The sequence below is a fragment of the Oreochromis aureus genome, linkage group 3 (assembly GCF_013358895.1).
Source record: "Oreochromis aureus strain Israel breed Guangdong linkage group 3, ZZ_aureus, whole genome shotgun sequence".
Taxonomy (NCBI): domain Eukaryota; kingdom Metazoa; phylum Chordata; class Actinopteri; order Cichliformes; family Cichlidae; genus Oreochromis; species Oreochromis aureus.
In genome coordinates this window covers 89,979,653-89,994,229 of record NC_052944.1, presented here as the reverse complement: position 1 = coordinate 89,994,229, position 14,577 = coordinate 89,979,653, and the positions used below count along the sequence as shown (strand labels likewise).

At 40.5% G+C, this 14,577-nt stretch overlaps 2 protein-coding genes across 3 annotated transcripts in view; both read right to left on the bottom strand.

Annotated features, from left to right (window-relative positions):
* The window catches only part of LOC116320990 (nuclear factor 7, brain-like), a 1,074,516-nt gene that overhangs the window by 294,233 nt on the left and 765,706 nt on the right, over positions 1 to 14,577 (bottom strand). The window lies entirely within an intron of this gene.
* Positions 2,775 to 5,180, bottom strand: LOC120438418 (macrophage mannose receptor 1-like). The gene is made up of 3 exons (XM_039608835.1): positions 4,618 to 5,180; positions 4,186 to 4,524; positions 2,775 to 4,100 (listed from the first exon to the last, which is right to left on the bottom strand). Exons 1-3 carry the CDS (start codon positions 4,943 to 4,945, stop codon positions 3,898 to 3,900), a joined length of 870 nt encoding a protein of 289 aa, XP_039464769.1. The 5' UTR covers positions 4,946 to 5,180; the 3' UTR covers positions 2,775 to 3,897.

Here is a 14,577-nt window from a genome sequence, read left to right as displayed (position 1 = left end):
ATAATATTACATTATTATAACATTTTAATATGTGGCGTAATTTGATCACAGAGGTTTTGATTACAAAGGTTTTTACAGTTTTCTCTTTATCTTGCAGTCAACACACACACACACACACACACACACACACACACATTTTTATACATCTCTGCCCCCCCCCCCCTCCCTGGTTACGCTTTAGGTGAACTGAGTTGGCGTCATGAAAAGCACCGAAAGACTTGAGTCAAGTAAAAGACCTGTTTGATGGTATCTATTAGCTGGAATTTTTCTTCAGTCGTTAGGTTCTTCTTCATATTTGTGCGCATTTGTCACAGTTCAGTTGTATATTTTGTAACTTCTAAAGCTGTTTTTCTGTTGTCTTTGTGCATGTTTGGTTTGGATTTACTGAACGAACTCTGATTTTCACACTTTGAAAGTTTGAATCAGTGAAAAGTTGTTTGCTGACATCTTCTCGTGTCTGCTGTCTCTGATCTCTGTCTGTTGGATCTTCTCTGATCTCTTCAGACTCTGTGAGGCTGCTGAATGGGACCAGTCTGTGTTCAGGCAGACTGGAGGTCAACTACAACCAGTCTAACCAGTCCAAGCAGAGCTGGACCTCCGTGTGTGAAGCTGATTTTGACCAGCAGGATGCAGAGGTGGTCTGTAGGGAGCTTGGCTGCGGGCCTCCCTCAACCCTCCAGGGGGCGCTCTATGGAGATGTGGGGGCTCCAGTGTGGAGCAAAGAGTTCCAGTGTGAAGGCCATGAGTCTGCTCTCCTGGACTGTAGGAGCTCAAACTCTACTAGAAGCAGCTGCTCACCAGGCAAAGCTGTTGGACTCACCTGCTCAGGTAGAAGAGCAGCTGCAGCTTCGATTTGCTTCAAACTCAGTTCATTTTTTATTTATGACTCTCTGCTTTCTGTTCAGAGCCTATCAGGTTAGTGGATGGAGCCAGTCGCTGTGCAGGTACACTGGAAATGAAACTGGGAGAGTGGAGACCAGTGTATACAACGGCCAGGACCCTGAAGGAACCAGCTGCTTTTTGCAAACATCTGGACTGTGGCTCAGATGTTTCTGTAAAAAAGAGAGAGCCCTCAAACACACCTGTGTGGATTCTCAGACTTTTCTGTGAACCTTCTTATTTTTCTATGATGGGGTGTTTACAGTCACCAACCATCATCAGTGAATCATTTACTGCTAGTTCAGTCATGGAACTCACCTGCTCAGGTAAGCCAATCTGTGACATCATCAATTGTATAGCTAGAGGTGGGTGGAGCAGACAGACTTGAGTCCAGCAAATGTGCTTTATGATAACAGCTTCTGTTTTTGCATCTTAGCTGGATTTTATTGTTACTCTTTAGTTTCTCCTTCATATTATTTTCACAGATCAAATGAATACTGTTTTTCTTCTGAAGCTCTGTCTGTTGTCTGAATGTGTTTTAGTGTGAACTGAAGTCAGCTAATTGTGATGCGTGTGATACAATCAGCTGATTTCTGATCTTTTTCTTTTTAGCTAGTAAGGAGCTGTAAGGAGCTCGATTCATACAGAGCCTTTAAATACACGTCACATTACTGGGACTCATTTAGCTCCCAACACTACAGACAGCTATTATTCTACGAGCTCCACCTGTCTTTATCCTCTCCTGCCTTAGTGATGGCCTTCCCTTCTCAATGTTTTCTTCTCTGATTAGCTCCTTGTGTACTTTAAAGGCCAGCCGTTTCATTAGTTAGCTTCCAGTTTCTGTTCACCACCTGCTGCTCTCCTCATATCTCTGTTTTCCTGTTCTTAGTGTGAGTTTCCTTTTCTGGATTTCCATCTTTTGTTCAGACTGAGTAACCTGCTGTATTCTGCTGCTCCAAGTGTCATTAAAACTCACCGAATATCTTAGAGTTTGTTGATTTAGCTCTGTATGAATAAAATTCTATTGAATCTGATTAAATCAGACAGACGAGTATTTAAGACCCTTATTGTAACTGAGTACTTTTACTTTTACATGTACTTCTAAGTAAGAAGTAAGAATCACTGTGGTCCATGATGTCCTTTAAGTCCAGACCTCAAGTTGACTGAAATGTTGTGGTGGCATAAAGAAACCCACAAACCTCAGCAAACTCAAACAATTCTGTAAATAACAGTAGCTCAAAATTCCTACATAACGATCTGAGAGTCTGATAAACTCATTAGCACTATCTTTTCTGCCTGCTCACTTCTATCCTCTTCTTCTATATTGCTGTGCCTTCTTTCCCCCTCACCACCATGGGAAGCAGAGCTTTCAGCTGCTCTGCTCCCAGGCTGTGGAACTCTCTAACCCCAGATATAAGAAACATTGATTCTCTCCCGCAGTTTAAACCTCATCTCAAAACCCATCTGTTCATATCTGCATATTCACTGTAAACCCACTTTTTGTTAATTTTATCTTGTGCTTTGTTTTATTGTTCTTCATTTTTTCATTGTTCTATTATGTTTTTTCTCCTATTGTAAAGTGTCCTTGGGTGTCTTGAAAGGCGCTTTATGAATACATTTCATTATTATTAGTATTGTTATTATTGTTTTTGTTGTTGTTGTTGCTAAAGATGGATCTCTGTGCTGTCATGTCTCTCTAGGAAAACAGGAGGCAGGTGCAGGGCAGATGGGAGAATAGCGGCCTGGTGGACTTTAACCTCTGTGTTGGTGCTGCTGAAGGACGGCTGGCTGAAGAAGATGGATCTCAGGGAGAAGGAGAGGAAGTCCAATGAGCTCATCTCACAGTCAGACACATTTTCAGCTGACAAATGAGGAACCATCAGTTCAGATTTGACTTTTTTCCCTTTAAACAGCCTTCAACTGTAATGATTCTGCAGTTTTCTTACTGTAAGCATTAAAATACTAAAACTATCAATGTGTCTGTGAGTCTGTCAAGTTTGTCTAATCTCTCTGCTCACTGTTTCCTACTAGACAAATCAAATATGAGCACAGATGATGAATTTCCTCTAAATAATCCAGTGGTGCGCTCTGCTATTTTTGTTGTGGTCATAATTTAATGTAGACTTTATTTGAAGGATATTTATTAAAGAAATTTAGCAGGAGCAAAGCTAAAGCAGAATCAAATGATAATAACAATCACAGAATAATAATGAAATAACATCAGTTATACTTGTCTAATTAATCTACTCTGAGCTAATGCTTTTCATATCTTTGGGAGGAAAGAGACTGGCGAGGAGACGGACACTGAAGATGTGTTTATCTCAGTGTTTCATGTTAAAGAAAATAATCCAGGAGGAAAGCAATGGATTGTTTCTTAAAAATTCAACATGCCAACATTTGATGAGCAGAGAAAAATCCAATTGAAATAGTGTCTAATACGAGGACATCAAGTCTGTATTAAAAGTCAAACCCTTTAAAATGGACCATACCAATTTAAATCAGGTATGGATTGGGACACTTATGATCCCATTCATGGTTCTTATGGGTCTGAAACAGTCTAAGCAGAAACAGGACATAAACAGTGTTTTGGTATCCATCCTGACCTCTTACAGCAGTTTTTTGCTTTAAATTTTTGATTTTCTTTACCTTTTGTTTAAGTCAGCAGAGATTGCTGTCAGAATGAAACAAGAATTATGGATCCCAATAAACTGTAAACAACTGTAAAAGCCTATGAAGAAAATTTCAAGGAGACCTACAAAATTGTGCATGGACCTCTAAATAAAAGAATTTCTGTCAAACTACAACTGTTACTACAAAGGGGTTATTGGTGGAACTTTACACTCTGAAATATTGAAAGATTTAAAGGATGAGACAGCTCAGCACAGCATGTTATTAACTTCACACATGAAGTGGTTCAGTCCAGTCAGAATTCAGTTTTGCAGCCACCGTCCACATCCTGCTTCTTCAACTGGTCGTCACGGTAACTCTGGGCTTTCCTCCAACGAATCCTGAAGTCTGTCAGTCCTTCTGACAGCATGAGGCCTGACAGCTGGACAAAATGTGCAGATGATGAAAAACATGAAGCATAGTTTGAACTTGTGTCAAGTTTGTGTTGGTGACTGAACTGCTGACCTGCTGTGAAACCTGCTGCTGGATCTCTGTGCTGTGCATGTCTGCCTCTGACTGAAGCTTCATTTTCACCACTGTTTGCTTTGTCACTGCTAAAAATGAACCACATATAAAAACACAAACATTAGTGTTTTACATGATGACAGGATCTTACAGTGTTTGCATTCTGGACCTCACCTGTGAAACAGAAAAAATGGGATCTCAACCAGCCATCAGCCCATTCCCCTGTCTTTAAAAAAAATGATCCACAGTCCTCAGGTGGATGATAGTTACTAGGCTGACCAGACATCCAGTTAGTGAATGTGGAGGTTGTGTTGTCAGACCAGAAGGCCCAGGGATCCCTGTAGAGACCAATCCACACATACTGAACCCCTGATCCATTCAAAGTGAGCGTGATGTTGGATTTCTCCTCTTTGCTTCTTATACTGGTCAGGTCTGTGTGGTATGTCCTGCAGTACGACTGAGCCGCTGACCAGGAGCGGCTCTCCATCACTAAGATGTAACTTGTATTTTTGGCTGTAAAATGTTCAAGAAAGAATTAATTTTCAAACACGTTATAAAGCTCATAAAGTTGTAGGGATAACTATGGCAACAAGTCATTTTTCCTACCATTGTAACACAGGAAAGGGTAAGAATCTCCACAGGGTCTATCATCCATCTGTGTTTGTCCCTGAAGAGCCACACAGTATTCATTTCCATATAGACAGTCTGGTTGGCCGTTAGCCCAGATCAAAAATTCATGAGTGCTGCCAACATAAAAAAGTTTTTCCTCCATGGACCACTTCCAGCTGTAACGATCATCATAGAGACCTATCCAAGCAAAATCATTGATGCTTGGTGACATTGAGAGAAGCAGTTGGTTGATGTTGCTGTTGTAGATGGTGACCAAGTCAGTGAAGTGTTCTCTGCAGTAACTCTGAGCTTTGGTCCAGGTCATCGTCTGGTTCACAAAGTGGTATTCTCTGGAGTGGGGAGGAAGAGTGGAAAGTCCTCCTGAGAAAAATGGAAGTTTTTATTGTGGAAACTGGGCTGTTAGACGAATAACTGAAAAGGCAAACTTTACTTAAGTTTATTTATTTTTTTTACGTTTTTTCACAATTTTTTAAACCAGTATCTGTACTTTTTACTCCTTGCATTTTCAAAAAAAAACTGTGACTCATTTGAGATTTAATGTTTTGTTTTAATCCCCATTAAAACAAGCTTATGGGGATAGGTTAATTGGATAATCCAAATTGTCATTAGGTGTGAATGTGCGAGTGAATGGTTGTCTGTCCCTGTGTGTTAGCCCTGCGACAGACTGGCGACCTGTCCAGGGTGTACCCCGCCTCTCGCCCTATGACAGCTGGGATAGGCTCCAGCGCCCCCCGCGACCCTGAAAAGGATAAGCGGAAGCGAATGGATGGATGGATGTTTTGTTTTCAAATAATTTTGCATCCTCATCTGTCACACCAAGCCTCCGGATGTCCTCCTCTACTACATCCATCAATCATGTCTGAGTTCTTCTTCTTTCCCCCCTTCCTGGCAACACCATCTTCATCCTCCTGTCTTGAATATTTCCACTCTCCCTCCTCTGCACCATCTCAGGCTGTCTTCTGATCCTGGACCATTTTCTCTGTTTCTTGTCTGTGTGTTGGTTAATAAATCTTATCATTTCCCAGGCACAGGTGTGGCTGACCCAACATCCACTAACACACCTGACTCCACTTACATGCCACCTACAGTTTACATGACCTCAGACTGTCTCTGTATGTTTTGCTGGATTTTTGAGCAACAATGTGAGAGCTAAACCTCCTGGTTAAAAAAAGTAATTTTCTTCTTCTATAAAGCTATAAACCTACATCTCCTTGTTTCCTTTATCACAGAATACATTTTTTGCGCATGTCCAGACCGCAACGAAATCTGCCTGATTGATTCTCCCCCACTGGTAAGCACTACCTTGGATCCTAAATGATGCAACCTGGGATGACTTGTTTACTGGAAAAACAGCTATGCATACCAGAGAAAGACTATGACCTCTAATATACAATATCGGTATCCTGACCGAAATTACTGGATCGGATATAGAAGAGAAAAAAAAAAGTCAGATCTATTATGTATAACAAAAGCACCTCACAAAAAAGCTCATGACCTTAGCACGTCGGAGCAGTACGCGTCACGTGATAGAGCGGCTGTGGTGTGTGAGATTCTACAGGCTTCCAAACCAGGATTTCATCTCAGAGAGAGCTATCCCAGAGATGTAAAGCAAGTGTGTAAGTCCATCTCTGAATGTTTGTAAAGCATTCCCATGTTAAGCTTGACAACTGATATATGGAGCGACTGCCTCTCTCTCTCCCTCTCTCTCCTGTTTCTTCTTTCATCATGAAACTGATCAATGATCAGCTGATCGACTTTTCTTTCGCAAGTCCTGTCAACCACTTTGCGCCAGAGAGAGGAAACCAGCAGATAATCATAAGCAGCAGATTTAAGCTCTATAGGCTGTTGTTAGAGTTTATTTAATATTACTTTCTACACCAGGATCTTTTTCTATGTAACTGTGCAGGGGCGGGTCTAGCAAAGTTTTGCCAGGGGGCCAGGTAGGGCATTAACAGGGAAAAGGGGGCACAAAGACATACTTTTATTTCTTATTCTCATGTCTAGCTTTTAATGAATAATTATCTGAATCTTACAACCAAAGTTTTCATCTGATGTAAAATGTACAGAAGTCCATTATTGTATAAGGTAAATATTAAGTCTAATATATTTCCTAGTTACCCTGGTAAGCTATAGTATTTTTTCCTTTGTGATGGTACCATCTGTGCAGTCTGTAATTCTGATGAAGCAAGATGCTGAATCCATTTAATTATTGTAGAAAAATGATTGCTTTCTGTGCACCCACCCCCACTGCTGCTGTTCCACCTCTGACACCTCAGACACTTCACACCTCCTCTATTCACCCTGCTCACGCCTCCCCACCCCCAACAACAGCATCCAATACACACTCAACACAAGGCTCCAGCCTGTCTCTCTCAACCACCCAGGTTAGGAGGGAACTGAGGAGGATTAATGGCAAGAAGGCAGCGGGCCCAGATGGCATCAGCTCGAGGGTCGTCAGGTCCTGCGCGGACCAACTGTGTGGGGTGATGGAGCACCTCTTCAACCTGAGCCTGAGGCTGGGGAGAGTCCCACAGCTCTGGAAAACCTCCTGTGTTGTACCAGTGCCAAAGACTTCACGCCCCAAGGACCTCAACAGCTACAGGCCGGTGGCTCTGACATCCCACCTGATGAAGACCCTGGAGCGGTTGGTCCTGGCTCAGCTTCGGCACCTGGTGAGCTCATCACCGGACCCACTTCAGTTTGCCTACCAACCTGGCATTGGAGCGGATGATGCCGTCATTCACCTCCCACATCGTTCCCTCGCTCACCTGGAGACCGCTGGGAGCACTGTGAGAATCATGTTCTTTGATTTCTCCAGTGCCTTCAACACTATTCTTCCCTCCGTTCTGAAGGACAAGCTGGAGAACTCTGGAGTGGACCATCACCTCACTACCTGGATTTTGGACTACCTCACCGACCGACCACAGTATGTGAGGACTCAGGGCTGTGTGTCGGACAGGGTCGTCTGCAGTACAGGGGCCCCACAGGGAACGGTTCTGGCTCCGTTCCTCTTCACCATCTACACTGCAGACTTCTCCCACAACTCCACCCAGTGCTTCCTGCAGAAGTTCTCTGATGACTCTGCAATAGTCGGCCTCATCACTGAAGGGGACGACAAGGAGTACAGAGGACTGACTCAGGACTTTGTGGACTGGTGCCAGCTGAACTACCTCCAGATCAATGCCAGTAAAACCAAGGAGCTGGTGGTAGACTTCCGCAGGCACAAACATCCTCCACTGCAACCACTGAACATCCAAGGTATGGACATTGAGGCTGTGGACAGCTACAGGTACCTTGGTGTTCATCTGAACAACAAACTGGACTGGACTCATAACTCAGACGCCCTCTACAGGAAAGGGCAGAGCAGGCTGTACCTGCTGCAGAGACTCAGGTCGTTTGGAGTGGAGGGCCCACTCCTGAAGACCTTCTATGACTCTGTGGTGGCCTCAGCCATCTTCTATGGTGTGGTCTGCTGGGGCGGCAGCATCTCTGCTGGGGACAGGAAGAGACTGAACAGGCTGATCAGAAGGGCCAGCTCTGTTCTGGGATCCCCTCTGGACCCAGTGGAGGTGGTGAGTGACAGGAGAATGGTGGCTAAGCTGTCATCACTGTTGGACAACATCTCCCACCCCATGCATGAGACTCTGACAGCACTGAGCAGCTCCTTCAGTGGGAGACTGCGGCACCCACGGTGTGGGACGGAGAGATTTCGCAGGTCTTTCCTCCCCACTGCTGTCAGACTCCACAACAAAGACTTCAACTGATCAAACACACAAACCCACACATGTGCAATAAGACTGCTATATGTGCAATTCTTCTTCTGATGAAGTTGTATTTTTGTATTTTCCTACTCAGTTGTATATAGTATTTGTATTTCTATTTTATTCTATTGTATATAGTATTTTATTTTATTTTATTTTATTGCATTCCAGTGTTTTCTAATTTCTGCTACATAACTTCGCACTTTTGCTGTAACAAAACAAATTTCCCACCTGTGGGACTAATAAAGGTCATCTTATCTGTCATCTTATCTTATTTGTTTTACATGTGCATTAAATTAAAGTTGATCACGTCAATTAAGCATCACAGGGGAGGGGTGGGGGGTGGTTCCTTATTTTCTTTTGCTGGGAGTTGACAACTGTATTAGTCAGGTTGTTTAATATTTCTGCTAGGTACTCTTTAAAATACCAGAATAGGGAGGATGGTGCAGGTTTAAGTTTTATTGCTGAACTATGAAATATTTTGGGTTCATGTGTATTTTTTGCATAAAGGTTTAACATAATAGTGTTAGTGTTTTGTTTTTTAAAACTCATATAAAATACAGCATTTTATTGATTATAAAATACACGATATCAGATTCATATTGGTATCGGCAGATATCCAAATTTATGATATCGGTCTTGGACATAAAGTGGTGTCATGAGAGCTCTAATTTAAACTAATTCCTACTCATTTAAACCTACAATAAATTAAAATCTTTCCTCAGTGCATCCTGCAAACTGCGGCCTTTGTGTAAACTGTGACAGAACAACTCAGCAGACGCTGACCGATACAGAAAGCTTTTATTAGCCAAGGCGCTTTGTTTTGGGGAAACATGATTAAGTTTAATGAGTCCTTTGGAAGCAAAATTAAGTAACTATGAAGAGATACAGAATCTTGGGGGTACAGTGGAAACAATATTAAACCATCCTTTACCTTCTCCTGACTCTCCAGCTCCAGCTAAGCCCAGTTTACATGAGATGGAAGCTATTCACACCTTGACTTATGTGACCTTAGTAATTCCTATTCCTCTTCTTACATCCAAATTTGGTATGGAAATTTCCTTCTTATCTACATTAGATCTGACAAAGACTTGATGTCAGGTGCCCATCCTGACACAACTCTATTTTATCTGGGTTGACTGAGACTAGGTAAACATTGTGGTTAATCACAGTAAAAATAAAAATGAGGAGAAAAAGAAGTAGAAGGAAAAAAAACAAAATTTCATCCCCAAAGTTTGGGAATGACTGTGCTATAGCAGTCAAAACATGAAAAGCTATTTAGTTTGATACGTTATCATCAGTGTTGGGTAAGTTACTTTAAATTAGTAACTTAGTTACATTACTAGTTACTTCTCTAAAAAAGTAACTCAGTTACTTCAAGTTACTCGTTACTTTCAAAGTAACTAGTTACTAGGGAAAGTAACTTTGGTTTTACTCAGAATTCTCTTGTTAATGTGTTGCTTCCATAACTGGATACCCAGCAAGATTCCCAGTCTTCTAGCTTGCTTACTTGGCACAAGTGCACTGTGCCACCTACCAATAGAAAGGAAAAAATAATGTGCACATTTCCACGAGAGAAATCCCACGCCTGGACCGTCATTGACCGCCGCCATGATTCTAGCCTGCTTTTTACATCCAACACAAAAACTGCAGTCGTGGTGCTTTTGATTGTACTCAGAACTTGGAAATTCTGCCTTCTGAATAGGAAGATGTAGGTAACACCAGACTGCAGATGAGCTGCATACAGAGCTGGACTGGGACAAAAAAAAAATCGTCCCGGCATTTTGACTAGAGACCGCCCACCATTATAGGAAAAATCATAAAGCTTTTGAATGAAAATAAACACTGTTGTGACAGTGATGTACACTGTTCTGATGGTATATATGTATCAATCTAGCAATTGTTTGTTGTAAGACTCAGATAATTATTTTTTAAAAGCGAGACATTTTAAATGAGAATAATAAAGAAAAGTATTTCCTTGTGCCCCCCTTTCCCTGTTAATGCCCTACCTGGCCCCCTGGCAACACTTTGCTAGACCCGCCCCTGCACAGTTACCTGTCAGCTACATAAAAAAAAAGGATCCTGGTGTTATTTGTCTCTCAGAAACAGTTCATAACTTCCCTTCAACTCATTCATGTCACCTAAAAGGTAAACCTGTTTCTACATCACCTGTTCAGCTCTGATGATTCAGTAAGGACATCTCCTGGTTTCATCTGCATGTTTCCCTCTCACCAGATAACCAAACCGATATCATGACCAGCAGCTTTACAGCTGTGGCTCCAGCAAACATCAGCTGATACTAGAAATTAATATTAAATAAATTCTAACAACAGCTGATCAAGCTTAAACGTGCTGCTGTTGTTTAACGCGACATCCGCTGGTTTCCTCTCTCTGACGCAAAGTGGGCGATAAATAAACAAGAGAGAAAAGCCGATCAGCTGATCATTGATCAGTTTCATGATTGAAGTAGAAACAGGAGAGAATGAGAGAAGAAGAGGCAGCTGTGCAGCTTCAGCTTTGTGTCTTTTTCATTGTAGCTAAAGTCCGGGACAAACTGTCCTTTTCACCTCAATACGAAACGCGTAATATTTTCTCTGAATACCAGACGATTCTGTTTTTTACGGGACGGTTGGCAACTCTAATAATTAACCGTATGAACAAAATAAAGTTCAACATCAGTAACATAGCACCCACCCAGCTGTATACAGCTAGCTAGCACGCAGTACGAAAAAGTTAGCATACCGAAAATAAACTCCACCTAAACTTGGTTTATATCTGACCCAGACAGACTGCAGGTCATAACTTCTTACCTGAAGTTCAGTTCACCTGACACGCGGACCGGCGGCCGCTTCGGGTCTCTCCTCTTGCCTCCCTTTTCCTTCATCCACCTGCTGGCCTCCACCACTTGCTAATGTTATTGAATCTGTGGAAGCTCCGCGATATCCACCACACGAAGTAACGAGTAACGAGCCTATCTAAATCCCAGTAACGAGTAACGCGTTCCTGGTTTTGGCATAATAACTAGTTACCGTGCTCGTTACCACAATAATAACGTAGTTACTGTAACGCGTTACTTAATAACGCGTTAGTCCCAACACTGGTTATCATAGATATGAATACAACAAGTTTTTACTTAATCAAAATATAAATATGATAAAAAATGAACTTGCATTTAAAATATACTGCTTTAAATATACTGTCTGTCTCAGTGTATTTATAGTCTAGTTTAAATGTTTAAGATATTACAATTACTGACCTGAGAGCAGCAGGATGATCAATAAACAGGTTTTTTCCATTCTTGGCTTCTCTGTAATCATACAGTCATCATAATTATTAGTGTATCAGAATTATTGTCCCTAGTATAATAGGTTGTTTAGTTTATAGTTTAGTGCACACGTCTAAAATAATTATTTGCAATATTTATTAAACTCTATCATGTCTTTAAAAAAATGGACAGCCAAAACATGATGTGTCTATATTTTTAAATGTTTAAGTCAGATTAATAGAAAGGTTAATGTCGGGTAACTTACCTGACAGCCTCTCTTGTCATCTGGTAACTGAAGCTGACTTTTAAGGAAAACTTTGTTTGATATCTTCATATATTTTACTGTCAAATGAGGACACATGAAGGGAGCGGATTACAGTAAAGTGTATGAGTTTATGGGAACATACATTGAATATGAGTTTGAAGGTTGAAAAAAAGCAGTGAGAAGACTGTGATGAGCAAGAATATCTAGTCTGATGACACCAAGATTGAACTGTTTGACTTAAATTTTAGATGTTATGTTGGGTGGAAACCAGGTACTGCTCATCTATTGGTGAGCTTAGACTGGCTGACGAAGAGTGAAACTCCATTTCAGACACACGTCTGGATCTTATTGCACATTAGAAACTTTAATGATGTCGCTTTTATTGCTTTTTGAAGCTTTCTCTCAGATTAATGAAGAGAAGTGCAGTTTTCAGAGGAGCTCAAAATTCTGTCTACTACAACGTTAAAAGCAAGATGCAAGTCACCCAAGTTCTTTGTGTAACTCGTGCACGAGGGAGAGAACTGTGACAAGCGCCGTTCCTTCTGCTCGAACCCCAGTCAGTCTCAGCCATCTTCCCCCGTAACACTGTTCTTTATTGAGGTTACATGAATATGCATAAGGTCATTAACATATGACGTCTTACATAGGTATACATGTGAACAAAGAGTACCTTGTCTGTGTGTCCTGTAGTTATGTGTGTGTGTGTGTGTGTGGGGGGGGTGTCAAGATGTGACCCTGTGAAGACTCCCCAGATAAAAAGGAGTCCAGCGGTCCACCTAAACAAAAGGCACTTATACTTAAACAGATACAGAGTAGGTGTAGGTGATCAGACATCCTATCAATATGCAATCGATTATAAAACTCTAAGCATAAATGACAATCCACAATATAAACCTAACAACTTACACTTGTAATGTTTCCTCAGTGACAGTCCTATATGTTGGTCCACTAAGGCTTAAGTGTGTGTTATGAGCTGGAGGTAGGTCAGTGGACCATATGTTTTATCATGCATTGAGTTTATTCATCCATTTTTGTGACAATTTTTCCCTAATGATCGTTTAATTGATTATTTGATCATTTATTTGATCATTTCTTCTAGCAAAAGAATGTTTTTTTTAAAAATGGACAGCCAAAACAGGATAGTGTCTATATTTTAAAATGTTTAAGTCAGATTAATAGAAAGGTTAATGACGGGTAACTTACCTGAAAGCCTCTGTTATCATCTGGTAACTGAAGCTGACTTTTAAGCAAAACTTTGTTTGATATCTTCATATATTTTACTGTCAAATGAGGACACATGAAGGGAGCTGATTCCAGTAGAATTTATGGTAACATACATTGAATATGAGTTAGTGTGTGAGGAGAAATAATACATTTAATGAAAGGTATCTAAGTATTTTGTTTGTCTATGTTGTAAGCTTGTGTAGAATACTGTATATGTCAGCTTTGATATCCTATGTGAGTGAGCCAGTGTGGAACCTTCTATGATATATTGATCTACAGTCAAAGGCATTTAGATAAAACTTATGATTTAAGACTTTTCCTGACAAGTAAACCAACATGTAATTTTGGAAGTGTGGTCACAGCCAAAACCAAATATCATGGTACTTTTGGTTATGTGACCATACAAAAAATGGCCGGTATTTGTATAGCGCTTTACCTATGGAAAAATACATTTTGCAAATGAAATGCCCAGGACTTAGAAAAACATAGACAAGGTTACCAAAATCATCTGCTTCTGTACCAGTGGCCAAAACCCCTACTTTCCACTTTCTCCATGTAAAGTTTGGCCACGATGGGTGACACTGGGGAGCCCATGGCACATCAATGTTTTTGTCTGTAGAAACTCTCCAATGAATCTTCTTCAGTTGTGAGACCAAACAAACTTCTTGGATGAGAGCTTCAAGAATCTCACAGAAGTCCAGATGCTTTTCTTTCCAACCTCGTTAGAGATATAGTGAGTGAACAAAATATAACAAATTATTTTCAAAATTATAATTTTTATATATGACATGTTGACAAGTATTTCTGAGATATTGACCAACAATTGTATGCATTTCATTGATATAAAGACTAAAAAAACTCAACATGTACTTCTGGATGTGGTGCAACTGCCACAACTGAATATGGTGGTATATTTGTTCAAGTGAGCTGTTTCTATAAAAACATAAATCCTGTAAATGATGTGCTAAAGGCTTAAATAAACATAAGCAAGGTTACACAAAGGAAATTCTACTTTTGTCTAATGATGGTTTAATTGATTATTTGATCATTTCTTCTTGCAAATGCCTTGAACGTGTTCAGATCAGACCGTCGGTTCCTAAGATCCTTGACTGTGAAGAAAGCAATAAATAAATAAATAAAAGTAAATGCTGTAAAGCTGAAGCTGTCTGCTGAAAACAGCTGAAGAAGCTGAAGTTAGTATTCGAAAAGTATTTGAACTTTTAATCATTTTGCAGAAGCATAACAACTTTGCAAAAATGTAAAAACTTAGCTGAATTGCAACTTGTCAGAAATATTGTAACTTAGCAGAAATAGTATAATATAACAGAGGTATTGTAATTGTCGGCTGAAATGTTAATATTTAGCACAAACATAACAACTTGAAAGAAATGATTTAACAGTATAATTTAGTATACAATAGT